This window comes from Ursus arctos, unplaced genomic scaffold, assembly GCF_023065955.2.
Source record: "Ursus arctos isolate Adak ecotype North America unplaced genomic scaffold, UrsArc2.0 scaffold_19, whole genome shotgun sequence".
NCBI classification, from domain to species: Eukaryota; Metazoa; Chordata; class Mammalia; order Carnivora; family Ursidae; genus Ursus; species Ursus arctos.
In genome coordinates this window covers 48,201,538-48,229,319 of record NW_026622863.1, presented here as the reverse complement: position 1 = coordinate 48,229,319, position 27,782 = coordinate 48,201,538, and the positions used below count along the sequence as shown (strand labels likewise).

The 27,782-nt window shown below is 52.9% G+C and overlaps 2 protein-coding genes across 4 annotated transcripts; one reads left to right on the top strand and one right to left on the bottom strand.

Annotated features, from left to right (window-relative positions):
- The first annotated feature begins 1,343 nt into the window (after positions 1-1,343).
- Positions 1,344-15,953, top strand: FBXO46 (F-box protein 46). 2 transcript variants are annotated; one of them, XM_057314499.1, is made up of 3 exons: positions 1,352-1,424; positions 12,075-12,394; positions 12,987-15,953. In XM_057314499.1, the coding sequence occupies exon 3, from the start codon at positions 13,065-13,067 to the stop codon at positions 14,892-14,894; it is 1,830 nt and encodes a 609-aa protein (XP_057170482.1). In that variant the 5' UTR covers positions 1,352-1,424; positions 12,075-12,394; positions 12,987-13,064; the 3' UTR covers positions 14,895-15,953. The 2 variants fall into 2 exon arrangements, with proteins under 2 accessions (XP_026337817.2, XP_057170482.1); XM_026482032.4 differs by lacking the exon at positions 12,075-12,394 and having other exon boundaries at positions 1,344-1,424.
- A 3,677-nt stretch (positions 15,954-19,630) lies between these two features.
- QPCTL (glutaminyl-peptide cyclotransferase like) lies at positions 19,631-27,325 on the bottom strand. Of its 2 annotated transcripts, XM_026482035.4 has the most exons (8): positions 27,016-27,325; positions 26,392-26,535; positions 25,328-25,606; positions 23,792-23,944; positions 23,605-23,704; positions 22,969-23,085; positions 20,818-20,906; positions 19,631-20,598 (listed from the first exon to the last, which is right to left on the bottom strand). In XM_026482035.4, the coding sequence occupies exons 1-8, from the start codon at positions 27,289-27,291 to the stop codon at positions 20,584-20,586; spliced, it is 1,173 nt and encodes a 390-aa protein (XP_026337820.1). In that variant the 5' UTR covers positions 27,292-27,325; the 3' UTR covers positions 19,631-20,583. The 2 variants fall into 2 exon arrangements, with proteins under 2 accessions (XP_026337820.1, XP_026337819.1); XM_026482034.4 differs by having other exon boundaries at positions 19,631-20,906; positions 27,016-27,321.
- Positions 27,326-27,782: the final 457 nt, after the last annotated feature.

The following is a 27,782-nucleotide window of genomic DNA, read 5'->3' as shown; positions in this document are numbered from 1 at the left end:
TGCATATGGCCGTGCGCAAGCGCGCCTGGGGAAGGGCCCGGGCTTCTAGCTCAGCACGAGCTTGGCCTCGCGCCTCCGGACAAAACCTTTGCTGGAGCGCGCCAAAGTGCCGGCCAATCAGCGCTCAGTCAGCTGCCCGCCTTTTCGGCGGGCCCCGCCCCCGCCTGGCCCCGCCCCCGCCCCACCGACTCCTGCCGACCAGGGCCTGGGGATCCTAATGAGGAGGCGGGGTCTCCCCAACTGCCAACTCTCAGGAGGAAAGAGATCTGGTCATTCTCCTTTCTGGCCCTCTTTCCACCTTTCCCCTTCAGTGCATATCTGATGAGGGCCTACTGTGTGCCAAGGATCATGCTGGAAGTTGGGAATTTCATCGCGGTCTTCCCAGTGCAATCGGGAAGGCTCACAGACCTTGAGAACCTAGCGAACCAGGGGCTGCATTAAAGAGCGATAGATTGAGAAAAGATTCAGAGAGGAGGGCCACTGGAATTGGCCCTTAGTCGCAGTTCCCCTCACGAAGATCTATGTTCCTTGACAGAGGAAACGCTCTATTTTCGAAAGCTTTTTCTCCTGGCCGATGAGGATGGACTGAAAAATATAGCTTAAGGGGAAGCGATCTAACGACCTAGTGGGGAGTAGAGGCCCCGATGTCCAACACACTTCAGTGTAAATCACCTTCTTGCTGTGTTGCCGTGGAGAAGAGGTATCGACTCTTTTCGCCTTAACTTTTACAAATTTGGGGTAATACTTGGGTTGTCTGCAGGGTGTGTGGCATATGGCTAGTATGCAGTAAATATCACACAACAGTTATTTACACTGTTCTGGGTGCGCGGACGAGATACACAGAGGTGCCTGTCCCCGTGAAGCTTCTATGACGTTGAATAGTTCCTAGTTCATGGGCTTTCTTCTCTCCTAAGGCTTAATTTTCTCATTTGTAAACAAGAGAAGGTGATGGTAAGAAAATCGGGGGGAAGAAATGGAAAAATGTTTGAGAAAGTACAAGGCACTGTTAATTATTATGTTAATGAGCATAAGGAAATCGATAAACTTGCTCCCTCCCAACTCTTCACCCCTCACAAACGTCTCTCTTTGCAATTTGCTCAATCTCTTTTCAAGGGCCCCGGGCCAAAATGGAGGAGACTGGACTCCATCTCCCAGTGCGCTTGGCGGGGGCGCTCCCTGCGCCTGCGCTGCAAAGCGCCCTCTCTGCCTCCTGAGAGTTAGAGTAGTTCTTGTCCTCAGCCCGCCCAGTTTGCTTCGTTTCCCCACCTCCAAGCGTGGTCATGCTGCCTTCTGGGAGGTGTAGTCCGTGGCCGCTCGGACTCCAATTCCCAGCGGGCTTCGGGGCGGGAACCCGGAAGGGGAGGCTGGAGAGGAGCGAGTGGGGGAAACCCGCGTAGCCGAGAGAGCTGCGGCGCGGGGAGATGGTGAGAACCCCGAGTCGGGGCCGGGGGAGCTTGAAAGCTGGGGCAGGGGGTCGGGACCGGGTGGCGAGAGGGAAGGGGCAGGGGCTAAAGAAGGAGCTGGACGACAAGAGATCGCTTTGGGGAGGGGTTCGGGAGGTATGGGAGCCGGAGGGAGTAGTAGAAGAATGGGGGCTGGGGAGGGGTCTTGGAGGTGGGGAGGGAGTCGAGCTTTGGAATTGATTGTATGGGAGCTCAGAGCCGGGGGAGGGAGTCCCGAGTTAAAGAAGGGACTGGGCGTCCGGGCAGAGGCCCTGAAGGGAGCAGTTTCGAGGCGGGTAGCCTGGGGGATGCGGAAAGGCATGGGGGTCAGGGCTAGATGAGTTGAGGGGTTCTTTAGGCTCCGAGGGAGAGGCCAGCTATGGATGCGTGGGTTAGGGCCTCTAGATCAGATTGGAGGCAGGAGGGCAAGCTGAGGTGGTGGGAGAGAAATTAGAAATCAGTGGTAGAATGGTGTGTTGATTAGGCTGCCGTAGGGGGGGTGGGGTGGAGAGCATGGCTTTACGCGCCTGGATGCAACGATAGTTTGCTTAGACCAGCCAGAGACTCCCGAGAAACTGGACAGTCACAGAACTGTAGGATAAGATGGCCAGAAGGGGCCTTAGAGAGAACCTTTTGCACTCTCATTTCTCCAGTGGGATCTCGAAAAGTGTAGTGCTTTCTGTGCTTTGGCGGTCCAGCATTCAGATCTCTTAATCTGTCACTCCTTTGTGACCTGGGCAAGTCTCCCCTCGCTGAAACTCAGTGTCCTTATCTGTGTTGTGGGAACAACTTGTCACTGAGAAGAGGGGAGGCTCCTTAAGATTGTTACCCTCCCTTGCAATAAGTCCTCGGCCTGTTGGTGGGAAGTTCCCCACCCCAGGAATGTGACTGGGTCACAGGTGCTAATGGATTCCCTTCTTATCAGTCCAACCCCAGAGGCGTTTTTCTCAAAACCTGGCACTGATCTGGGCACACGCCAGCTAAGAAGCAGGCAGGGGCTCTCCACAGTGGATTACAGCTACACTTACTGTTTAGGAAGTGCCTGGCCCCTTTCTTAACTCTTCGTTAACTCATTTAATTCTGACCACACCCCTAAGGTGTAGGTGGGGTTATCTCCATTCTACCCCAAGGAAGCAGAGGCACAGAGAACTTAAGCAACTTTACCAAGGTCATCCAGCATTAAGTGGTCAACTCAGGATTCCAACCTAGGTATACTGGCTCGGAATCTGCTTTCACCACTGTGATTTCGCCCCCTCTCCTTGTACTGAAATACAGTGTTATGAGTTAGGGCAGAGACTTAAGAACAGAAGCAGTCTTCGGTTCGAATTTTAGCCCTCCCATTCATTTGTCCTGTGACTTTGGGCCTCTCATTAACTATAAAATGGGATCAGTAACTCTAGGAAGGTTAGAGGGTTCAGGGAGGTAAGCGTGTAAAGTTCTTGAAGTTAAGTGCTCAGTACACACGAGTTGTCATTTTTTTGAACGGAGAGTGGGAACAGACTTGAGAGACAACGCAGAAGACAGGGACCAGTGAGGGAGACATCAGCCAGGCTGCCTCCTTTTCCTTCTCCCGCAGGCTGCCCCCCTATCTGACTCCTCTTATTTCCCGCCCTCTATCCCTGGGCTTCCAGGTCCAAGGGTGACTCCCCGATGTGGTGCTCAGAAACTCAATCTGTCCCCATCCCCATCCCCAGCCAGATATAAATAATTCACTTGCCGATGCCCAGCCTGGCCCAACTCCAGGCATTTCAGTGAATAGGGAATATTTCTGACAACTGTGTTTTCTCCCTCCAACCTTTTGGTTTTTCCAGCCTCACTGGGCAGGTTGGCAACTTTGTAATTCATCTTGAAACAGTTTGGTTCTTTTGTTGTGAGGCTTCCTGACTTTATCACATAAATTCTCTGGCGCTGATATGAAGGTTTATGGTCAAAAGCACTGGCCTCAGATAGGCCCAGGTTCAAATCCCTACTTCTGCTGCTGTGTGTCCTTGGCCACATTGTATTCCCACTCGGGCCCTCGAGTTTTCTCCTGCAAAATAAGGCCACATTCCAACCAGGGGGCTCTTGTAGAGTTGATGAGGTAACATGTATCAAATGTGTAGTGCATAGGAAGCTCTCAGTTAAGTCTGAGGTCTTTTTATGATTTTTCTTCTCTTAAGAAAAAACTATAGAGCATGGACATTGGAACCTGAACATGCAGATTTGAATCCTGGCTTCGTCACACACTAGCTGTGTGACTCTAGGCAAGTCACTGAACCCCTCTGGACCTCAGTTTCCTCTTCTGGAAAATGGGGGTTCATTCCTTGAGTGGTCCCCAGTGTTGATAGAGCACCTATAGCGTGCAGACCAACACCCTGCCCTTGGGGAGCGGGTTGTTGTCGCCATGCTGGTGGCATTTGGGCTCATTTTTCCATTTTTCAGGTCTGGGTTTTCCTGATTCATTTGCAGCCCCTTATGCTAGCTTTGCCTGCTTGTCATTGCGTCATTACCTTCAGGGGTCTTTAACACTTTGTCTTCCACTCTCGGTGAATCATCTGAAAACCGTCTTGGTTTGGGGGAAAGTTGGGCAGCCTCTCACTCATCCCTGTGCCTGTATGTCACATTTGGGCCCCCCGGGGTCACGTGACACTCCCCCCCTTTCCTTTATTTGTCTGTCTTCGAAAATGTGTCCGCTTTCCAAGTCATTTTGCCTTTTCTTAAAATCTTTAATGTGTTTTCAGCCTGTGCTTGTCCGAAGCTTACTCATACAACACGATATTTTTACCATTGCTAATGGGGTATTTCTAGCAGCTCTGGCAGCACCAGATGATTCCTAAAACCACAAGTTTTCTGAACGGCTTGGCTCCAGTCACCTGCTCCGTGATGCCATCCGGACCCCTCGATTAAGATCAGAACCCCCACTTCCACTCCCAGTCCTCTTAACTTGCTGTATTTGTTGCCACATAGCACTTGCCACCTTGGAACTCACTCTATTTTTATTGTCCCTGTCGCCAATTAGTATGTCAGCCCTGCGAAGGTGAGGATTTCTGTCTCCTTTTCCCCACATACCTGCCGTGCCCGGAACAGGCCCCTGGCACACAGTAGCTGCTCTGTAAATATCTGTTTAATAGTTGAGACCCAATAGGCAACAGTAACAAAGGAATGACCATATTTTGACTGTCATGAGGGGCCAGGGTCAGTTTCCTTTCGGAATATAAGTCTTTGGGTTAGTCAATGATTTGCAAACTCCTAGGTACTAAGTCTCCTCTTCCCTTAATAAGCGAGCAGAATATTGAGCCTCTCCTTGGTAGCTAGCTGACATGAGCACTCTGCTAGGTTGATCTCTGAATCATCAGGCAGCCCGTGGGTGGGTACTGTTATTATCTGCACTTTACAGTGGAGGAAACTGAGGCACCAAGGGTTAAGCACCCTAACCTACAGACACACCCCCAAAAGTAGGAAAGCTGGGGTGTCTGCAGGCCCTGCCTGGATTCTGTCTGCATCCTGGATCTCTAGGATCTGAGGATTTGGAGGATTTCTGCTCTTAGGGAGAGCTGTGGGAAAGGAACCTTTGAGAAGGGGAGAGAGGGTGGCAGACCCTGAGGCCGAAAAGCCAAGGGAGGGATGAATCTAGACTGTAGACCGAATGGCCGTGGGGAGGGGGGGTGTCAAGAGGGTGGGGGATGGAAGGAGCAGGGCCGCGAACAGAACCCTGGTATCCTGCCCCCGATTCGTGCGTGACCATGACCGTGTCCGTGGACCAGTGCCTTCTGTGAGCACCTGCTTCATACCCAGCCCTGTGCAGGCATGACCCTGACTGCCCGACCCCGGGATGGAGGCGCCCCAAGGTGGGGGCGGGTGGGCCTCACCTGAGTCAGAGTGAGGGGGGCCAGGCACCCACTTTTTATTCCCTTTCTTCTTTCTTTGCTTTATTCTGCTATAGTTGACATTGTTTCCAACTTTTTTTTTTTTTAAGATTTTATTTATTTATTAGAGAGAGGAAGCATACGGGAGTGGAGGGGGGCAGAGGGAGAGAGAGAATCCCAACCAGGCTCGATCTCACGACCCTGAGATCGTGAGCCAAAATCAAGAGTCAGAAGCTTAACCGAGTGAGCCACCCAGGCACCCCTTGGTTCCACCTTCTTAGGGTGCGCGCTTGGCTTGTTCATTGCTAGCTTCTCTCTTTTCTTTGTGCATTCGTAGAAACAGGTTCTCCCTCGAGCTGCTGCCAGCTGTGCTCCCAGGCTCATCCCTTTACCTTCATCTAGGGATTCCTTTTGCCTCTCTTCTGGGCTAGACTTTTGTCTTTGACCTGATAGCTCCCTTTGTCTTCATTCACCGCTTCATTTTGGTGAATCAAATCCTCCTCCTGTAGCTTCCTGAGAAGGGTTCCCGGACATGTATTTTTGTTTTTGCAAACTTGCACCTCTCACAGAAAGTTTTTTTTTTTTTTTTTTTTTTTTTAAGATTTTATTTATTTATTCGACAGAGATAGAGACAGCCAGCGAGAGAGGGAACACAAGCAGGGGGAGTGGGAGAGGAAGAAGCAGGCTCCTAGCGGAGGAGCCTGATGTGGGGCTCGATCCTGTAATGCTGGGATCACGCCCTGAGCCGAAGGCAGACGCTTAACCGCTGTGCCACCCAGGCGCCCCTCACAGAAAGGTTTTAAGCAGGGGAGTTGATACGGTCTGATTTATGTTTGGAGCGATCTCTCCAGCTACCATGGAAAGGATGGAGCCGGAAGAGCTAAACTAGGCCATTGGAGCCAAGTGCGGAGGCTGGAGCAGCTGTGCCTTTGAGGAGAGGTCCCAGCTTTCCAGAAACCCACAGGGTGGAGGCGAGAGAGGCCCTCACCCAGGTCATTGTCATTCAGCAATGACAGGTGACAGGGGCGGCCAGAAGAGGCCTCAGGAGGAAGAGATCCCGAATAGCTTGGGAGGATACTGGGAGGATACGCCAACCTGCCTCCGTCCTGGGAGCAGGATTTCCACACGTGGAGTTGGCTGGAACCAGCCGGCTTTTCCCAAGAGGTCCCCAGTAGCACATGTAAAGACAGACAGCGTGGCGGTGTTAGGAGCCGGTTCAAACCAACATGCATTACACACCCCTGATGGGCTAGGGCGTTCCTTCTCAGATGTGCCTACGAATCCCCTAGAGAGCTGTCCAAGTGCCCGTTCTGCGGGTGTAGGGCAGCAGGAGAGCCTACATTCCTAACACACTTCCCGGGGACTCCTGCTCCAAGGAGCTGACTTAGAGGAGCCAAGCGCCTGAGCTGTTCGAAAAGCTGGGGATCCCACAGTGAAATGAAATAGGCAGAAATACCGGCCCTGGAGGGAGCTGTTCGGGAGGGGAAACTGACAAGAAACTTTATCAACAACGTTTCTAGCATATTAGATAGGGATATGTGCTCAGAAAAAAATAATAAATCGGGAAGAGAAAGGCGAGTGTCTGGCTGTCAGTGAGGGGGACGGCCGTGTTTGAGGACACAGTAAGATGATCCGCACAGAAGTGGCGCTCAGTGACTAAAGCTGCCTGCCGCTTCAGAACTCCGGCCGCAGAGCCGGGTCTGAGAGCGATTGCTTCGCCATTCTGTGCCTCCACGTCCTTGAAATGAGGTTAAGAATAGTGAGGTGATGTGAAAATTCAATGAGTTAATATTTGTAAAACACCTCAAGCAAAGCCTGGCTCCCAGTGATGCCTGGGTGTGAACTGCCATTGTGATCAGTTTCTCTCTTAATATATTCAGGCGGGTCATGGTGGTTTATTTGGATGTCTGCCCCCTTTCTCACGAGCTCCTCCTGGTGAGCTCAGTGTCATCTCTGTGTGCCCAGACCAGCTCCGAGCCAGCAAGCAGGAGGACCTTGGAATGTCAGATAAGGGAAGTGAACTGGATTCTCGAATGGTTGGGGGCATTCCTCGAAGTGTCGATCGTGTGGTTCAGTTCCTTACTAATTTTATCTGTTCAGCCCACCTCTTACGGAGAGATACATTGCAGTTTCCCATCACAGTTGTGGATTTGCCAAAGTGTTTGCCATTCTGTTCTTTTTGCTTTATATATTTTGAGGCCATCATGTTAGCACGAATGTTGAGAACTTTTGTATATAACGGGTCAGTTTGTTTCATTACCATCTTTGTGCCTACTAATACCTTTTGCTTTTGTCAGCTGTTACTTTTTTTTTTAAGATTCTATTTTGAGGGACGCCTGGGTGGCTCAGTTGGTTAAGAGTCTGCCTTTGGGCACACCTGGGTGGCTCAGTCGTTAAGCATCTGCCTTCGGCTCAGGGCGTGATCCCGACGTTCCGGGATCGAGCCCCACATCAGGCTCCTCCGCTGGGAGCCTGCTTTTTCCTCTCCCACTCCCCCTGCCTGTGTTCCCTGTCTCGCTGGCTGTCTCCCTCTGTCAAATGAATAAATAAAAATCTTTAAAAAAAAAAAAAAAAAAAAGAGTCTGCCTTTGGCTCAGGTCATGATCCCAGGGTCATGGGATTGAGTCCCGAGTCAGGCTCCTTGCTCAGTGGGGAGCCTGCTTCTCCCTCTGCCTGCTGCTCCCCCAGCTTGTGCATTCTCTCTCTCTCTGACAAATAAATAAAATCTTTTAAAAAAAGATTTTATTTGGAGTCATGTCCATGCCCAATATGGGGCTTGAACCCACAATCCCAAGATCCAGAGTTGCATACTCTACTGACTGAGCCAGCCAAGCACCCCTCATTACTGTTTGTTTTGTTTTGTTTTGCTTTTTTTAATGATATCGTCTCTCTTCTGTTTGTCTCTTGGTTCATATTTGTCTGGTCTTTTTCCATTTTTTTACATTTTCAGTCTTTCTGGGTCATGCTGTTTTACAATAAATGGATCTTCATGATGCATTCTCTGAAAGCTGACCTAGTGGAGGGCCTCGTGGAGAGCTCAGTGTGTGAGAAGTTAGACAATTCTGCCCCAATGTGTGAAACAGAGTTCACCCTGCCAGGCCTCATAAAGTTTGGGACTTGTTGCTGCAGGGAGGGAGCTTTGATCCATCCATTCAGTCCCATGCTGGGTGCTGCTGGGGACACCATGATGACCCTGATTGTTCTGGCCCTTCTGGGTTCACTGTCGCCTAGAGGAGACAGATCCAGCCCTAGACAGGGATAACTCAGAGTGGGCAGGGCTGGGACTTGGGAACCCAGAGGTCGTCCTCTGTGCAGGTGGCAGGTTTCCAGGAAGGGAGCTGGGGCAAGCCCTCTCTGTTAAAGTCACATTTGAGCACAGATGAGAATGAAATAAGGAACTGAGCCATGTGGAGATCTGGGGGGAAGGAATTCCAGTTAGTGAAAACAGCAAATGCAAACACCACAGAAGGGAAGAGCTTGTGACTTTAGCAGAATAAAAAGCTGGGCGATGTGGGAGCCCAGAGGTGGAGTCTGACCCAGACTGGGGGCAATCGGCCTCTTGGACAAGGGAATGGGGGAATGGCTGAGCTAGGACGCCAGAGAGTGTATAGTAAAGCAATAATAAGAGCACAGCAATCCCGAATCAGATTTTTTGGATTCACAGCCCAGCTCCAACTCACACCAGTTCTCTGTGGGTAACCTGTCCTGCTTCAGTTCCTTTATCGCTACAGTGCAGACGATAATAGCTTCTGCTGAGAATCAGACAGGGCCTAAGAACTCCAACCACTCTCTATACCAGATCTGGTGCCCACCTGGGTCCACTGGGGGTGTGGAGGAGTGGGGAGGGTGAAGCTGGACCTGCTGGGTACCCGGGCTTTTAAAGCAAGGGCGCTGGGGAGTCATGGTAGATTTTGAACAGGGTAGGGACGGGGTCAGGTTTGTGCTTTAAGAAAACCCTTCCGGCCTTGACGTGCAGGGTGGTTGGAAGCAGGCAAGGCTGGGGCAGGGTGGTCGGAGGACCGGTGACATCTGTGGTGGAGCCCCCTTTGGGTGTCTCTTGAATCGTCCTGACATTGAAAGGATCTAAACAACCGCTGTTCAGTAGAAATATAATGAGAGCCGTATGTGTAATTTAAAATCTTGTAGCAGCCACGTTTTTAAAAAGTCAAGAGATGAAGTTAATTTTAAGTATTTTAACTAAATTATATCCTAAGTATTATCATTTTTAACAGGTAATTAATATTTAAAAAGCATTATCGGGGTATTTGATATTCTTTTCTTGTACTAAGTCTGAGTCAGATTTGGGGCGCTTGGTTGGAAAGGCTGAACGGAAAGGTGCGTTTGGCCACACAGCCTGAGCCTTGACTGCCAAGCCCAGAGGCTGAACTCAGTGCCGAGGGAGTCGCCAGTCGCCGCAGGGTTCTGCCATTTGTTCTTCAAGGATGAAGTGATTCCGCTGCCTGGTTTACCCCGGAGGGAATCTCGGTCTTCAGGGTTCCCAAACAAACCTGGGCGCTTATCTTTCTGCCCGTTTCCTTCCGCCCTCGAGTCTCAATCCCGGAGCTGCTTGGCCCTTTAAATCTCAACTGTCAATCAGGGCTCCTGTTTAGAGGGAACGTCGTGTAATAAGCCTCTCCTTGAATAACGTAGCGTCTGTCCTGGCCTTGTTCCTCCGTTTTAGCAAGAAGTTGGGAATTGTTCCACGCTCTCTTAACACTTCACTGTTTCCACACCCCCTTCACCTCTCGCCTACTCCTCCCTCTTTCGAAGTTAGGCCCCTTCGCCAAGGCATTCCTTATATGGGCACGGCCCCGAACGGCAGCCGCTCATTGGCTGGGGGCGTCACGCGCGGGTCTGTCAACAAAGGGGCGGAGGGAAACTAGTCGCGCGCCTGTCCGCGCGAAGTCTGGAGGGAAGGAACGAGGGGGCGGGCCCTCTTCCTTCGTGCGCATGCGTGTGTGTTGCCACCCTCTCCCGCCGCTGGGGGGGGCGGGGCTCACGGATGAGGGTACTTTGGGGGCGTGTCTAGGTTTCGAGGGTCGACTGAGTGGGTTGGGGGGGCGGTTGCAAAATTGGGGGGCTCCCTTTGCCGTTAAGCGGTATTTTGGGGCTTGAAATGTTTGCGTGGGTGTGGGGGATACTTGGGGTTCCCTGGAGCTTAGGGAGAGCCTTGGGGCTTGGGTTTGGGTTCTTTTGTAGTGTGGAAGTTTTGGTTGTCTTGTAGGGGTCTGCTTTGTGGTTGGGGATGTTTGGTGGTTATGTGATTTGGGGAGCTCATGGGGAGACTTAGAAGCAAAGTAAAGAATCCAGGAGTGCCAAGTCTGGAGCCAGAACACCTGGGCTTTCGCCTTTCTCGAGTCCTTCCTACCTGTTTGACCAGCGATTTGGGGTTAAACCTTTCTGTGCCTCATTTGGACACTGGGACTAATACACTACTTGCTCCAAGGGGACCAGGGAGGATTAGCCGGAATTGTTAGAACAGTACCTAATAAGCTCCAGTGAGCCATCCAGTAAGCACGTGTCATTGGTGAGGATTCTTTGGGAGTGTTTGGGGGTTTTTGGGGCTTTGAGAAATATGTGGTTTGGGATTAGTCTTATGTGTTAGGGAGCTTTTATGTTTTCGTGAGGGTTTTTTTGCAGTTGGGGGGGCTTCTATTAGGAATTAGGGAGTACATGTGGAGATTTAGAAAGTGTTTGAAGGGGAGTATAGGATTTCAGGAAACTGGTCTTTTGGGGCATGTGTGAGGTTGGGAGATTGCTGTGTATGTTGGAGTTCTTGGAAGACAAGGGATTTGGGAGGCGTTCCTTGAGATTGGGGCCTTCTGTGCTGGAGGGGATATTTATAGGTTTAGAAGTTTAAATTAGGATTTGAAAGGGTCTGGATATTTGGGGGAGGGCATTTATCTTCTGGAGATAAAGGTAGGAACAAATTGGAGGATTTCAGGGGGTAGCCAAGTTGTAGAGAGATATCTATAGAAAATGGCTTTTGCTGTGTTCACGTCTATTCCTGGGCATTTAGATTTATTGGTGGATGGTAAACTTAGCCATCTATAGGTGGGGTCAGTCTATACTGCAGGGGTTAGCAGACTTTTACTATAAAGAGCCAGATAATGAGTGTTTTAAGCTTTGCAAAGCCATATGTCCTCCGTTGCAACCGCTCTGCCATTGTATTGTGAAAGCAGCCATAAATAGATGAGCATGTTTCAATAAAACTTTATTGGCAAAGACAAGCAGTGTGCCATAGTTTGCTGACCCCTGGTCTATGGGCATGTGGAAGGTTTGAGATTTGGAGAGTATTTTGGTTTCAAGCTGCCTGGAGGGAGATGGGCACAGGGAATGATTGAGATGGAAGGATATGCTGCCTGTTGGGGCTGCAGTAGAGAGTGGTCATGTCAGACTCATTAGCAGAATTGCCTCCAGATTAGGTCACGCACAAAGTTGTTGTAAAATAAAATGGTCATTGTTAAGAGAGCCCTGAATGGAAAAGTCCTGAAACCAAGTTTGAGGGCCTGGTTTTATGATAAGTCACCCTTCCCCACTCGGTCTACCTGTGTGCAGCTTGAAGAGGAAACTAGACGAGAACAGGCCTTCTTAGCCTAGAGATCTGTGCCTGTGCTTAGGGGAAGTCATTACCTACACAGTCTTGTGCAAGTGGGTGCGTTTTTCTGGGTGAGGTTACACAGCTTTAAGAGTTTCTCAGGGAGCCCCGGGACCGAACAAAGTGAAGAGCCGATTTCTTTATTCTTTTTTTTTTTTTTTTAAGATTTTATTTATTTATTTATTTTAGAGAGCACCAGAGAGAGTACATGAGCAGGGGAGAGGAGCAGAGGGAGAGGGACAAGCAGACTCCGTGCTGAGTGCAGAGCCCGACGCCGGGCTCGATCCCACGACCCTGAGATCACGACCTGAGCCGAAACCAAGAGTCGGATGCTCAACTGACTGAGCCACCCAGGCGCCCAAAGAGCCAATTTCTTAAGGGCCTGGCTGGCTCTGACCTCAGATTTTCTTCCCCTGCCCAGCCTACTTCATTCCTTCCTCCGTGGGCTCAAGTAGCCATAGCTGTGGGCCGGGCTGGGAATTCTTGTCTTTTCAGGAACTGGCTACTGGGTGAGCAAATGGAAGAAGGAGGAGCTGTCAGTTGGTACTTTCACTTAAGTTATGCCTGCAGGAAGCCTCTGGATCATGAGTGAAGGCAGTTGGGCCGTGGAGTATGACCTGCAGGGTTGGAACAAGCTGCCGGCTTTACTTACATTCTGGGTGTTTTGTTTTATTTTGTTTGTTTGTTTGTTTATTATTTATTTATTTAAAGATTTTATTTATTTGGAGAGAGAGAGAGTTGATTGCAGGCATAAGCCAACAGGGGAGGAGCTGAGGGAAAGGGAGAGAACCTCAAGCAGACTCCGTGCTGAGTGAGGAGCCTGACATGGGGCTCGATCTCACAACCCTGAGATCATGACCTGAGCCGAAACCAAGAGTCAGAGCCTCAAGTGGCTGCACCACCCAGGCGCCCCCATTTTGGGTGTTTAAAGACCAGCTCTCATTCCCTCTGCAACCCTCTGTTTGCTCACCTGTGCAGTGGGACAGGAATAGAGTTCTCGGTGGGCTAATTTGGTCAGTCCCCTCAGGAGTTGAGGTTGGGGTGGTAGGAGGAGGGCAGGCTATTCCCCCAGCTCCCCAACCTCCTCTTCCCTGTCTCCAGGTGGCCTGTGGAGCATCCCCTGACCATCCAGGTCCCGGAATGCGGTGAACCCCTGCCTGCCTGCTACCGTTCCCCAGGATGGACCGTGGTGGCCTCCTGCCCTTCCAGCTGTGGTGCCCCCGGCCCTTTGGCACCTACTCACAGAACCAGCCACGCCCGCCTACCGCAGCCCTCAAGCCGTCGGCCTGCCCAGAGCCGGGCAGCGGGGCCGAGCCAGACCACGAGCCTGCCCACTCTGAGAACACCCCGCCCACCTTGGCCACGGAGGCCCCTGCCTCCCAGCCGGCCCCGCTCCTCTCGGCAGCAGCTGCTGGCGATGAGGGGCGAGTCCTGCTGGACACGTGGTACGTCATCAAGCCCGGGAATACAAAGGAGAAGGTGGCCTTCTTTGTGGCCCACCAGTGTGGTGGGGGCAGCCGGGCCAGCTCCATGAAGGTCAAGGGGCACTGGGGCAGTGACAGCTCCAAGGCCAAGCGGAGGAGGCGCTGTCTGGAGCCTACGAAGGCTCCCCCGGACCCTGGGGGCCCAGAGGCACCCCCTGCTGCTGAGGGGGCCCCAGCCTCGGCTGGCGAGGACGTAGACCTGCTCTCTGTGGCTGAGATGGTGGCGCTGGTGGAACAGCGGGCCGCCCTGGCGCTGCAGAGCTACCCACGCCCCGGCACCCCGGCCCCTGTGGTCTTCGTGTCTGCCGAGCAGGGTGGGCCCACCAAGGGGCTGGGGTCCGAACGGCGTTCCGGGGGCGGAGACTGCAGCCGGGTAGCCGAGGCGGTGGCCCACTTCGAGGCCCAGCGGGACAGCCCTCCAGCCAAAGGCCTCCGCAAAGAGGAGCGGCCTGGGCCAGGCCCCGGGGAGGTACGCATCGCCTTTCGGATCTCCAATGGCCGAGAGCCCCGCGCCCCCGACGGCAGCTTGCCCAACGGTAGCGGGGGCCGGCCCGGTTGTGCCTACCCTGGCAGCCCAGGCCCGGGGGCCCGAGCCAAGGACAAGATCACCTGTGACCTGTACCAGCTCATCAGCCCATCCCGGGACGCCCTCCCCAGCAACGTGGAGTTCCTCCTGGCGCGGGCGGATGAGGCCAGCGAGGGGGAGACGCCGGTCCCTGCCAGGCCCGAGGACACTCCCCCGGCCCCCCCTCCGCCCCCTGCCCGGGACTGTGGAGCGTCAGGCTTCCACGTGGATGTGGTGGTGACGGGGGTGGTGGACGAATGCATCTTCTTTGGCAAGGACGGCACCAAGAACGTGAAAGAGGAGACAGTGTGCCTGACAGTCAGCCCCGAGGAGCCGCCCCCACCCGGCCAGCTCTTCTTCCTCCAGTCCCGCGGTCCAGACGGGCCCCCCGAGCCACCCCCGGCCGACTCCCCGGCCACCGCGCCAGGCCCGGACGATGCCGAGGGGACAGCGGACACGTCCCTGTGCCGCCTCTACCGACACGTGTCCCACGACTTCCTGGAGATCCGCTTCAAGATCCAGCGGCTGCTGGAGCCGCGACAGTACATGCTGCTGCTGCCCGAGCACGTGCTGGTGAAGATCTTCAGCTTCCTGCCCACGCGGGCCCTGGCGGCCCTCAAGTGCACCTGCCACCACTTCAAGGGCATCATCGAGGCCTTCGGCGTGCGGGCCACAGACTCGCGTTGGAGCCGCGACCCCCTCTATCGTGATGATCCTTGCAAGCAGTGCCGCAAGAGATACGAGAAGGGGGACGTGTCGCTCTGCCGATGGCACCCCAAGCCCTACCACCACGACCTGCCTTACGGACGTTCCTACTGGATGTGCTGCCGCCGAGCCGACCGCGAGACGCCCGGCTGCCGCCTGGGTCTGCACGATAACAACTGGGTGCTGCCCTGCAATGGCCCAGGCAGCGGTGGCGGTAGCGGCGGGGGCCGGGCTGGCAGGGAGGAGGGGAGGTGAAGCCGGGGGAGGGGGGGGGAGAGCCCACCATGCCCACCCCCTCCCCCCTCCCCCGGGAGCCGAGGGCCAGGACTGGGGTCACCAGCCTGTACCCCCAGTCCAGGCAGCGTTGATCCCCCTCCAGAACTGAGATGGGGTTCAGGGGGATAATTGAGAAAGCACTCTGATCGACTGACCCCTATTGGTTTTCTACTCTTCAGACCCAGGGCCGTGGACCCTCAAGTAGGGTGTTTTTTATCAGCATCTCAACTTCTTCTCCGTTCAGCCCCAACCCCCTCCCTGCCACTCTACACCCCAGGGACCCACCAGCAGGGAGCAGAAGGCAGCTAATTTTGGTACTCCGCAAGGGTTCCCCCATTCTGGCCCCCTTCCGCCCGAACCCCCCCCCCTTCTTTGTCTCTGGAGCTCTGTTCTCCTGAGAGGCTGCAGGGCGCAAGGTTGGTACCTCCTTTGACCTACCACACCGGGGCTCACCTCCTTTTTAGGGATTGGGGGCCAGTAAGATCACAGATCAGCTGTGGCACTTTTCATGGCAGCCGGCCATTTCTAGACGTTTTCCCCCATTAAAACAATAAAAATCACTGTTTTCTCCTTAACCTAAAGCTACCGGTCTCTTCACTTCCCCCCAAGGGGAAGAGAACAAAACAAAAAGTTGAAGTATAAAGATTCCCCTCCTCCCATTACTGAAGGTGTTGCCATTGCTTCTCCCCCCCCCCCCCAAAAAAAAGCTGTGAAGCCCTTTGCCTCGCTCTTGACAGCGTGGGGGGCCGGTGGGCAGGGCCTGTGGCTTTGAATTTCTGGATTGTTTTTCCTTCTACTCTGGATACTCGTTCAGGCGTTGGGGTCTCTCCAGCCCTGGCCACATGTGTTTCTTTAGAATCCTTTGGTCAACGGAGACCTTGATTTTCAGGCAGTTTGGTCTGGGATATTTTCGTTTGTTCCATTTGGGATTTTTTTTTGTTGTTTTTGTTTTTTTCATCCTTGTGGTTCTGGAAGCTTCTGGTGTGTGGCATCTGACCAGTTTTGAATTGGTCCTTTCTATAAAATCAATATTTATAAGGCTGGGCCCAGACTGGTTTGTGTGTTGTTCAGGGAGGGGGTCGGGGAGGGAAGGGAGCCACGGAGCGCTGCATGGTGAGCCGGAAAAGATTGGGAGAAGGATCCTTAGCCAAGTCTCTTAGCTCGAGATTATTTTTGACTCTTCATCTGTGTCAGTTTGGATTCAAAAATCTCAAAATAGTAGTAGCTTAAACAAGATAGTTTTCATTTCTTTAGAACTCCCAAGTGGGCAGATATGGTGGCCCTAAAGTCATCAGGCACTTCTGGCTCCCTGTCCTTTGGCCGTGCTAGAGCTCTGACCAGCACCAATTTGCAGGAAGAGAAGGCTCCTTCCTCCCAGAAGTACTACACTATACTTACACGTGCATCTCACTGGTCTGAACTTGAGCCATATGGAAGGGCTGCAAGGGAGACTTGGGATGTACAGTTTTTCAGCTGGATACATTATGCCCAACAAAAAACAACTTACTGAAGATCCCTGTAATTAAAGCTTCAAAACGGTCAATTATTTACTAAATAAAAAAGGAATTAAGTCTTTAAAAAAAATTCAAGTATAAAGGAAGAGGGAAGAATGGATAGTGAGAGGTAATTAACAGTCTCTGACATTTCTTTTAAGATTGATTGATTTGACAGAGCGAGCGCATTGGGGGAGGGGCAGAAGGAGAAGGAGAATCCCAAGCAGCCTCGGCACTGAGCGTGGAGCCCGAGGCAGAGCTCAATCCCATGACCCGAGCCAAAATCGAGAGTGGGATGCTTAACCGACCAGAGCCACCCAGGCGCCCCAACAGTTTCTGACATTCTTATCAGGGAATAAAAATGACCAGAGAGCCTAGGATGTATCATAGTAGTTATTTAATAGTTAGACTAGAATCAGAGAGACCTGGGTTTGAGTCTTGGCTTGGCTTTGTGGGATTTCAGTTTTCTTTGGAGGGAGGGGCCAGATTATTTGAACTCTCCTGCTGAAAAGAGGTAGTAAAAAAAAATAAATAAAAGCACCAACTAGCCAATATAATACAGTTAAAGGATACACCACACCAAAAATTTCAGAGGAGGGGACATGGGACCCTGAAGCCACTTCTGCTCTGAGGGCATTTGCTTGTGCCAACAAACTTGGGTTTCCTGTTTGTAGTCTTATTGAGATAAGCAGGCGGAAGTCAAGGCCAAGGTGGGGAATCTAATAGGAGCTGGGATCCCACCAACACTGCAGAGATGTTCTAAACACTGACGGGGCACAAGACCAAAGGAGAGAAGAAAGTGGCCCCTGAGACCGTGTGGACACAGGCTGGCCCTCAGCTCAGGTTTGTGGCATCATCTGTGTGTTCGGTACTTCTGAGCTTGGCTGGCAGAAAGAGAAGTCCTCTGGGGTAAGGAACTGTTATCTAGAATCACAATGATTTTTCAGACAATGAGCAGCCCACAGTCAAGTCACCCAACATGCTTGGAAATAAAGCACCACGAGCAAGAACCAGCAGACACAACAGCAAAAGCCGGCTCACAAGGGCTTTGGACCGTGAACCTGCCAGTCATGGCAGGGGCAGGTTTCCCCCGCTTTATGAAAGCTCAAATTACACCACTTCGCTTTTATAAAGGACCTACCTTAGTACAGTAACGGCTTTTTTAATAAAAGTGAAAATCCTCTTCAGATCTCTTTCTGTTAGTAAGAACAGGTACTAAGGTAGGTCTTTTCTTTTTTTTTTTTTTTTTTAAGATTTTATTTATTTGGGTGCCTGGGTGGCACAGTCGTTAAGCGTCTGCCTTCAGCTCAGGGCGTGATCCCAGCGTTCTGGAATCGAACCCTGCATCAGGCTCCTCCACTGGGAGCCTGCTTCTTCCTCTCCCATTCCTCCTGCTTGTGTTCCCTCTCTCACTAGCTGTCTCTCTCTCTGTCAAATAAATAAATAAAATCTTAAAAAAAAAAAAGTATTTATTTGTCAGAGACGACACAAGCAGGGGGAGCAGCAGGCTCCTTGCTGAGCAAGGAGTGCGAAGCAGGACTCGATCCCAGGACCCTGAGATCATGACCTGAGCCAAAAGGCAGAGGCTTAACCAACTGAGCCGCCCAGGCATCCCCTAAGGTAGGTCTTTTGTGAAAGTGCAGTGGTGTGACACAAACTTTTGGAAAGTGGGGGGTGCTCAGCGTTCACGGCTTACGAAAGATTCCATAGGATCGCTCCGTTTTCAGCGAGCAAGGCAAACGTGTAGAAGAGCTTAGAAATCTCTGCAGGCAACCCAGAACTAAATAATAGCCTAGCAGATGGGAAAGGGAAAAAGCCCCAGACACAAGAACTCAAAGTAAAAACTCAGTGGCTGGCCTCAATAGCAAACCAGACACAAGTGAAAAAATGATTGATTGAACTAGAGGGAGGTCCAAAAAGTAGCACAGAGGCAGAAACAAACAAAAAGAAAACAAAATATGGAAAAAAAAAAAAGGAAGATAGAGTGAGAATGTCTATAACACATTCAGTTGACCTTCTAGAATGAGAAGAGACAATGGTACCAAGATAATATTTTAAGACAGGATGGTTGTGAATTCCGGACTGATGGATGACACCGATAAGGCCCATCCGTAATAAGCAGCGTGAATTTTAAAGAAAAGTGCACCTAGACCCGTGATGGGCAGCCACTGATTTCTCTGAAGCTGTTTCAAGTGAAAAATGAGAATCCCGACAGTCCCTCAAAAGATCGGTTTGTGAGACGTCAGCACCTAGAGTGCTCAGGCATTGTGCTGAGCAGATAAACCTAGGGACCCCGTCAAGAGTATGAAGTCTGGGGGAGGACGGGAGCTGGGGAAAACATCGTGCCAAGCGGCGGCAGCAGCCTCAACTGTGAAACGGGCTAATGATCCCTGCCCCAAATTCCAGGGGGGAAAGTGAGCATCAGGCCCCCTTGCCTTGTGCCTGGTACGCAGTCCTCAATCGTGCATCGTGCATCGTGCATCGAGAGCCAGGGGCGTAACAGCACATAGCTCCCCGTCTCTGATAACAGGGGTGATGGTCTTACCTACTTTCGGGGTGGCTGTGAGAGAAGGGGGGATGGGGTGCTCTCATGTGCCTGGCACTGCTCCTGCCACACGAGAAATGAATGAACAGGAGCCGACCCGGTGGTTGGAGAGCCTTGCCGCCCTGGCTGTTGAGGTCTGACAATTTCCGGTTCCAAACTCGGGGGCTCACGCCACCTCCCCCACCAACCCCGCTCTAGCTTGCAGTCAGTTCAGCCTCAGGAGGAGCTACCCTTTGCCCACCAGCTGTTGGTCCAGCACAGGTGATCTCTGTAGATGGGACATGAGGTAGGAGTTGCAGCTGAGGGTGAGCACGTGGGCTCCGTAAACAACCGGGTCAGAATCCTCAGCCCTCCCGCCTCCGTCGCAAAAGGGGAACGGAAGTTGTACCTGCCTCAGGACTTGGGCGGAGACTACGTGAGCTGATGCGGGTAAAGTGCTTACGGTGCCTGGCACACAGTAGGTGCCCAATAGGTGTCAGCTTCCGTGGAAAACGACGAACGAGGACCTCCTATTTATCCTCTCTCCTTTGAGATCCTGAGCTTCAGCCCGTGAGTTCTCCTGAGTCTTCTCGAGCTGGCTTGGAAGCCTAGTGCTCACCTTCGCTGTGTAACCCTCCATCCTGGCCTGGTCTCCCCGATGCCCACCAGGGCTTCATCAAAGTCACAAAACCAGCAGGCACGGAACCTAGCAGAGGTCTCCCTTTCTAGGCGCCCTCCATTTTATTATTTTCTTTTGTGTAGGTAGGTTTGCTAAGCCGCTGGGAACGCCCCACACTGTATCCTTAAGGACCCCAACTTCGCTGATCGGGAGACTCCCTCTGGTGCTCATTACAGACTCCCAGCCCTCCCCGGAGTTCTGATTCAGCAGGTCCGGGGTGGAACCAGGGAGTCTGCATTTTTTATTAAGCACCCCCGTTGAGTCTGAACCTTAGGTGGGTCGAGAAGTACTTCCCCAAGCCATCACTAGATTTTCAGCGACACCCACCATCTCACACTCCCATACCCACAACTGAAAGGGAAAGGACAGTTTGGTAGACCTCGCTGGCAGTGAATCTGTCTCACTCATTCCCCCCACGAATACACTCAAACTGTCAAAACCTAACGTTTCCCAAGGTGTCATCTGAGGTACCCTAGTTCTAGGAGCTTCCCAATAGAGGGGGTCTGCGGTGAAATACTTTGGGGAAACAACACTGTATTCTATCTTACTCCTGAAAATTCACATTGTGCAATGAAGAAACTCATTTTATGTCTCATCCCTCATCTTCAGTCCCCTTTTTCATGCAACACCTAGTTATGCTAATTCTGTAGGATGTTTCACAGAAACACTGGTTTATTGCCCTTGGGTCTGGTTGATTCGAGTTTCCAAATATTGGCTTCCACCTCCTATGTTCCTGTTTCCACGCACATCCCCTGTGGACCCCACGTGGCCATCCATGGACATAAAAACATAAGCCGCGGAGAATTCATGTGGTGGGGTGGCGTTGCTGGCCCAGATGCCAGTCCAAGGTCTGCCGACTCTAAAACTGAGAACAGCCTTGGGCCCCCGCAATCCTTCAGACCTTCAGGATGGGGTCTAAGCTCTTATTCCTTTGGGTGTCGCCCCCACAGTGGTCTCGTCTCTTCCACGTCTTTAAAGAGTGGCAGCCTGAGAGTCAAAGGAAAGAGGGTGTTCGAATCATAGCATAAGTAGAACCAAAGAAAAGGATAAGCCAGCATACCCCAGGCAGCCTGGCCTGAGCTCCATCGGTTCCACGTGACCTTGGCACGTCCCGGCCGGGCATGTCTCCCTCAGAGTCAGCCACAGAGGCTAGAGCCCCAGATACTCGGCCAGGAACACGGCGAGGATGCGGCTCAGGTTGTGTACCGTGGGGGGGTGCAGGTTGGCCTCAGAGTCGTCCGGGGTGTGCCAGACGTCGGGGAAGGGCATAGAGATGAGGTGGATCACCGGGACCCCTGGCAGGAGAGAGGGGAGGCTCGGTCAGGCCGACGGCTGACCCAGGAGCCCAGCCCCGGGCCTGGGGAAACCTGCCTCACCCCCCACCCAGAAGATGCTCTGTCCTGGCACTTGAAGAACTCTGAATGATGATTTTAAGCATGTGAGGGCAACATGTTAGTTAAAAAAAAAATTGTGTATATATATATATATATATATATATATATATATACACACACACACATATCCAGTATATCTATTGTTCTCACACACAAACTAGAGAAACTCAAAGCGTAAGGGATTTATGCAAAGACCAGAAGAAGGGAAAGATGTCTTTGACCTCATATTGCCAGGTATATTATTAGGCTCTTTTTCTCTTTATTGATAGTTTGCACGTTTTTGTTTTTTTTTAACATTTTATTTATTTATTTGACAGAGAGAGCACAAGCAGGGGGAACAGCAGAGGCAGAGGGAGAAGCAGACTCCCCTCTGAGCAAGGAGCCCCCTGTGGGGCTGGATCCCAGGATCCTGGGATCATGATCTGAGCAGAAGGCAGACCCTTCTTCACCAACTGAGCCACCCAGGTGCCCCATAACTTGCACCTTAAAAATTTTTTTTTCTTTAAACTAATCTCTATGCCCAACGTGGGGCTCAAACTCATGACCCCAAGATCAAGAGTCAGGTGCTCTACCGACTAAGCCAGCCAGGTGCCCTTCTAGTCCAGGCCCTCTGTTAAGGCCACACACACCATTTTACCCTTACAGTAATCCTTTACAACAATCCTATATTTGCCCCTATTTTATGGACGAGGACGCCGAGGCAGAGACAGGCAGAGTGATTTGCCTAGGGTCCTGCCTCTAGTAAATAGCACAGTGAGAATCTGAACCCGGGCCACCTGTCTCCCAAGTCTGTGTTTCTAACCCTGCACTACGATGGGTTCCCGTCCTCCGAGCGCTTCCCTCGGGGTCTGTCAAGATTCGCTAAATACCTGTCCCCCCCACTGGACAGGACCCGGGCAGATTATGGCCCATCACTGTATCCTAGACACCCGGCCCAGGACCTGCGCTGGGAAATAATCACTGAGAGAATCACTGAAGTAGACACAGTCAGGAATGGCAAATTTGGGGAATGAGTAAATTAGGGAGTAAAAATTTTAAAAGCAGTTTTTAGTACTTACTATAATATGCCATGTACTTCGCGAGAAGGCATTTTACCTAATCTCATTCACGCCTCCCGACCCTGTGATTACAAATATACACAAACAGGTGTGTGTGTGTCTGTGTCTTTTCATTTTCCAGAAGAAACGCAGGAGACAGGCTCAGAGAGCCTGAGTAATCTGCCTTTGGTCAACCAATGGTAAGCGGCAGACGCTAGAACCCAAGCCTGTCCGATTCTTTTTTTTTTTTTTTAAGATTTTATTTTTTTATTTGAAAGAGAGAGAGAGACAGCACAAGCCAGTGGGGAGAGGCAGAGGGAGAAGCAGACTCCTCGCTGAGCAGGGAGCCCGATGCGGGGCTCAAGCCCAGGACTCTGGGATCATGACCTGAGCCGAAGGCAGACGCTTAACCAACTAGGCCACCCAGGCGCCCCAGCCTGTCCGATTCTAAAACCTATGTTCCGAACCCCTCTACCAGATGTTGTCAGCCCTGGCTGTGCGACAGAATCATCTGGGAGTTTTGTAAAAGCAACGGAGAGACGCGAGATTGTGGTTCCGTGGGCCTGAAATGCAACTGGGCATTTTTCGAAGCTTGTCTGTGATTCTGAGGGGCTCCCAGGGCCTTGAAAGACAACAAGTCCTGGAATCTGTGATCACTGAGGCACCAATAGTAGTAGCTAACATTCTCTGAATGCGTACTGTGTGCCAGGCACTGTGCAAGTAACGTCTTTACGTGTATGAGCTCATTCGGTCCCCTCAACAAGTCTGAGATAGAGGCTCTTAGTGTCCCCATTCTACAGATAAGAAAGTCGAGGCACAAAGAAGTTCAGCAACTTGCCACCAGTCCCCAACCTTGGGAAGGGGCCAGGGCCAGGTCCCACCTGTCCCTCCCTTGGATGCCGCCCCCGCCCCACCATAGCAAGTACCTCGGCGGAGGAAGGGGATGTGGTCATCTTCCACAGAGCCAGGGGGCTCCCCGGGCTGGAAGTACATCACTTCCTGGGGATGAGACTGTAGCAGGTTCATGCGGTGCAGACGCTTCTCTGGAGGTGGTGGGGATTAGAGAGCAAGGGTCAGCCCCCTCGGGGTCATAGGTCCTCCGGCTCACAGATCAGGGCAGGGCAGGAGGCCTGGGGGTGAAGCACTGATCATCCCCACAAGGATGTAGTTAGCTAGCCCTTACTGTAGGTTCACTGTGTTCCTGGGCTCCTCTATTCCCTCTGAGCCTAGGAGGTAGATACCCTTATTATCATTACTATCGTGCCCATTTTACAGATCAGAAATGGAGGCTCAGAGAGATGAAGCCACTTGCCCAGGTTCACCCAGCTGGGAAGAGGCAGAGCCAGAATTCAAACCCAGGGCTATCGGACCCAGAGCCTATGCAGAATCGCTGCACTTGATTGCTGAGGGATCTTTGTGTGTTTCTGCCCTAGTGCCTTAGAGAGAGAAGGGAGGTAGAGGGCAGGCTGGATGACCCCTCAGAGAACAGGTACCCGCCCCACCCGGCTGGCCCTCCCCCATCCCAGCCTGGTGCCTGCCCCCCCCCCCCCCGTCACCCTTACCGATGCTCCGCAGCCGATGGAACCAGCGGGCCGTGTGAGGGAAATGACTGTAGAAGTTCGGATTCGGGGCACCCAGGAGATCAAGAAGCATGAAGAGCTCCTAGGGAGAGAGGCCAGGTGGGATGTTGCCAACCTTGCGTTGCCCTCTCCCTCCCTCACCGGAACCCAGTGGGTCCCCTGGTCTTACGATAGCCTGGATCCTGGTGGGGCCTGGGCTGTGGGGTGCAGACTCCATGAGCTGGGCCAGGTGCCGGGAGCCATAGAGGGAGTCCTGGGGCCCCCACTCCTTCAGTGCCTCTTCACCGTCTAAGAAGAGCAGCTGCAGAGTCACCGGGGCTTCCTGTGGGAGCCAGGGGTCAGGGCCAGCTCGAGTCCAGCCCTCGGCCTCGACCCATCCACATTTCCTGCCCACCTACACCGCCGAAGAGGGCAAACTAGGTCGCCTCACTCATACGGCGTGGGGGCCAGAAGTGCAGACTCTGAGCCAGACTGCCTGGGTTCAAATCCCGTAGCCGAGCAGTTACAGGTAAGTTACTAACTTCTCAAGGCATCAGATGACAAAGTGGGGTTAATAACAATTCTAATCATATGGTAGGATGCGAACCCAGGTCCTGGAATCGCGCCTGGCATATAGTAACTAAGAAGGGGCCGCTCTGATTATGATTGACATTCCTTAGCCTCATTTACCAGAAGAGGCGGACCCACAAACCAATCATTATGGAGTGAAATGCACTTGCGACATATGCTTCCAAGAACTCTGGGGTTCCAAAGGAGCATGGGAAGGGAGTTGGGGATAACCTGGCCTGCGGAGCACGTTGGGTCTGCTGGGAAGGGACGTTTGCACGGAGGTGAGGGGGAGCTGGCCTGGCAAAATAGGGCCGTGGGGAGAGTGTTCCCAGGCAAGAAGCAGTATGGCCGAGGGTTGGCACCAGAGCCAGAATGCTTCGTGAAGAGGCCCGAGGGATGAGCAGATGCCAGGGAGCTTGGGCTTCGTGACAGGGGGTTTGAACCACGGAAGGGGGTCTGAGCAGGGGAGGAACAGGAGAAGAGTTGTGCTTTGTTTCATTTATACGTTCCACACATTTCTCTTGATGTCCTCATTGATGCCAGGTAATCTTCTGGGCCTAGGGAATACAGCAGAAAACAAAAGCAGCCAAACCCCTGCCTCTATGGAGCTTGTTCTGGCTGGGGAGATGGACAAATACATCCATGTAAAGCACCGTAAATGCCTGGGATAGTGACGGGAGCTCTTTCAGGGTGGCTGGGAAACCATCTCTGAGAGGGTGATATCGGAGTGGACACTTGAATGAAGGGTGGGAGCCAGTCAGGAAGGTTATCTTCGAAAAGCACATTCTAGCCAGAGCAAACAGCAGGTGCAAATGCTCTCAGGCGGGAGTGAGCCTTGTGAATCTGAGGAACATGGAGGAGGTGGGTGGCTAGAGTGGAACGAGGAGGGACAGGGGTGGGAGAGGAGACTTGAGAGGTAACAGGGCACACCTTATGGGCCCTTGTAAGGACTCTGGCTTATGCCTGAAATGGGGTGGGAGCCGTGGGAGAGTTTTGGACAGAGGAGAGACGGGATCTGACATTCAGAGGAGGGAAAGAAATCTGTGACTGCGAGTGTGGAACAGAGGCAGGAAGACAAGTCCAGGCAGGGAAGAATGGGGGGCTTGGACTAGGGTCAAGGCAGCCCCGGCACCCCACCCTTTTCCCCATTCCTTACCTGCTCCTTGGCTCTACTCAACTCCCTGTCGAGGGCCTGGGCCAGCTCCAGCAGCAGGGCACAAGGCACAGCTGAATCTGTGGCCCCCACAAAGGGAGCCCCAGATGGGAAGAGCTTGGAGTCATAATGGCAGGCAAGGGTGAGGTGACGGGCAGCCCCTGGGTCCAGCGTGGCCACCACATTGCCGAAGTCCAGTGGCCCCAGGGGTGTTGAGGCCGTGAAGGGGTCCAGTTCCACATGCCAGCCTGCGGTCAGGGTCCGCAGTGTAGCCTCCAGGAACTAGTGGCAGGAGAGAGGTGGGAGGGTGGGTGGGGACTGGGGAGGAGGTCAGGAGAAGGGCCATGTGACCTGAGCCATGCAGAGCAGTTGGGCTGACTCATAACCCCCCGCGTTGGTGTAAGTCATTCCCTAGACATGCTTCTGCTGAGGGCCTACCGAGTGCCAGGTGTGTCGTGACCCTGCCTCTAGATGCCAAGACTAATCCCAGCTCACTCTTCGATAGCACTCACTGTGGGCCAAGCCCTGGTCTAGGAACCCTGTAGGAATAGGCACTATTGATGGCTCCATTTCACAGATGAGGAAACTGAGGCACAGAGAGGTTAAGAAACTAGTCCAAGGTCACACTCCAAGTGGCTGAGGTGGGATCTGAATTCAGGGGGTAAGTCTTCAAATGACTGGATGCTTTCTGGGAGGCAATATAGAGATGTTATTGTACCAGCTCTGGAGCCAACCTGAAATTCGGGTTGAAACCCTGGGCATACCATTTATTAGCTGTGGAATTTGGGCAAAATGCCTAACTGCTCCGGTCCTCAGTTTCCATCGCACAGTGAGGATTACATCAGTGCTCACCTCATAGAGCTGTTGCCTAGCACACAGTAAATTTTGGGGGGCGGTACAGAGGGCAACACAGCCTAGTGGTTACCAACGTGGGCCTCTAGATTCAGATTAGCTCCAGTCAGAGTCCCAGCTCTGCGTCTTAGCTACTCGGGAGATCTTGGGCAGACTGCCTATTTCCTATTCCCTGGCAGGCTGCGGGGTCAGGGGTTAGAGGTGCGGCCCTTTACCTTTCTGACTTGGAGATTGCCGGGGCTGCCCGGGGTCCGCACAACCAGCAGGGGGCGCAGATAAGTGTTCCAGAGACGGTGTGGGTCCAGTTGCCCCACCACCCTCCGCAGCCGAGCTTCTGGGAGGCTTCCGATCAACCGGCCCTTGGGATAGGGAAGAGAAGAGCCCAGCTTGAGAGCAACCCCCATTCCGACCCTAACCCGGACGCCATCGCCCCTAAGAAACCCCGGTTCTTCTTCCTAATTCGAGCCTCCAGCATCGGAGGTTTACAAGGATAAATCCTAGACTCGGGAAAAGCCCCTCTAAGCCCATCAGGTTCAGCCCACCCCAATCCTAACGGAAAAATCAAGGCCGAGAGAGAGGAAGGACTATTCCAAATAGCTGACTTTCTGATTGAAACTTCCAAGTCTTACTACTCCAGACCCTTCCTCTTAGGGAGAACCACCTATTGCAGAACAAGTTCGAAGCCTCAGTTCGTTAGCAACGGGCATGCGCTCTAAGGACGGAGACCGCAGCACCTGCGGCTAGGGCCATACGATACAGCCACGTCAACCTGAGACCTCGGGGAAGGGGAGGCGGGGAATGAGGGCTCCCGCGGTGTCCGTGCCCCTGCCCAGCCTCACCCGCAGCTCCCGGCCCCGCGGCAGCTCCTCAGTCTGGCGGTGCCAGCCGCTCCAGATGGTGTAGAACGCCGAGGCCACGGCCAGGGACAGCAGAAGCAGGGGCAAGAAGTGCGCCCGCGGTAGCAGGCGGCGCTTGGGCGGTGAGGGTGGCTCTAAGAGGCCACGTTCCCCGAGCCGTAGCCGGGACCGCCCGCGGCCCCCGGAAGGCATGGCAGCTTCGCCCAGAAACCGGTCCCGGACCGCGGATAGTTTAGGCCCAGCCAAATCCCACCCCATGGAATCACCGGACCAATGAACAAGAAGAGCGGCGACACCATCCCACCCTCCCTCGGTCAGTGAAGCCAATGGGGACTCTCGTTCTGAGAACACGCCTTCTGGTCTCCCTGGGGTTTTTGGGGTTGGTTCCCCTGAGGCTTGCACAACCCCAAAAGGGAGCGCGAAATGGGTAGGCTCCGCCTTAGCGGAGGAAAGGAAGCCAATGAGAAATGTTTGATCGTGGAAAACATTGGACCCAGGCGCAGATCCACGCCCCTCCCGTATGAAGGCAAAGGATTGGTTACTCGGAGTCGGAAAGTTCAATAGACACGTAATAGAACCGACGCTGAAGGAAAAGGGGTGGTGTCCGTCCCTGAAGCAAGGAGCCGATTGGCTTCGCGGAGACCGCGCCCCCGAAGGCAGGGCCGGCGGGCATTTGGAATGGGGTGTCCTTTCCCTCCTTCAACCTGTGCCGCTCTGCAACGAAGTGATTTGAGTCGAATCCGTTTTCT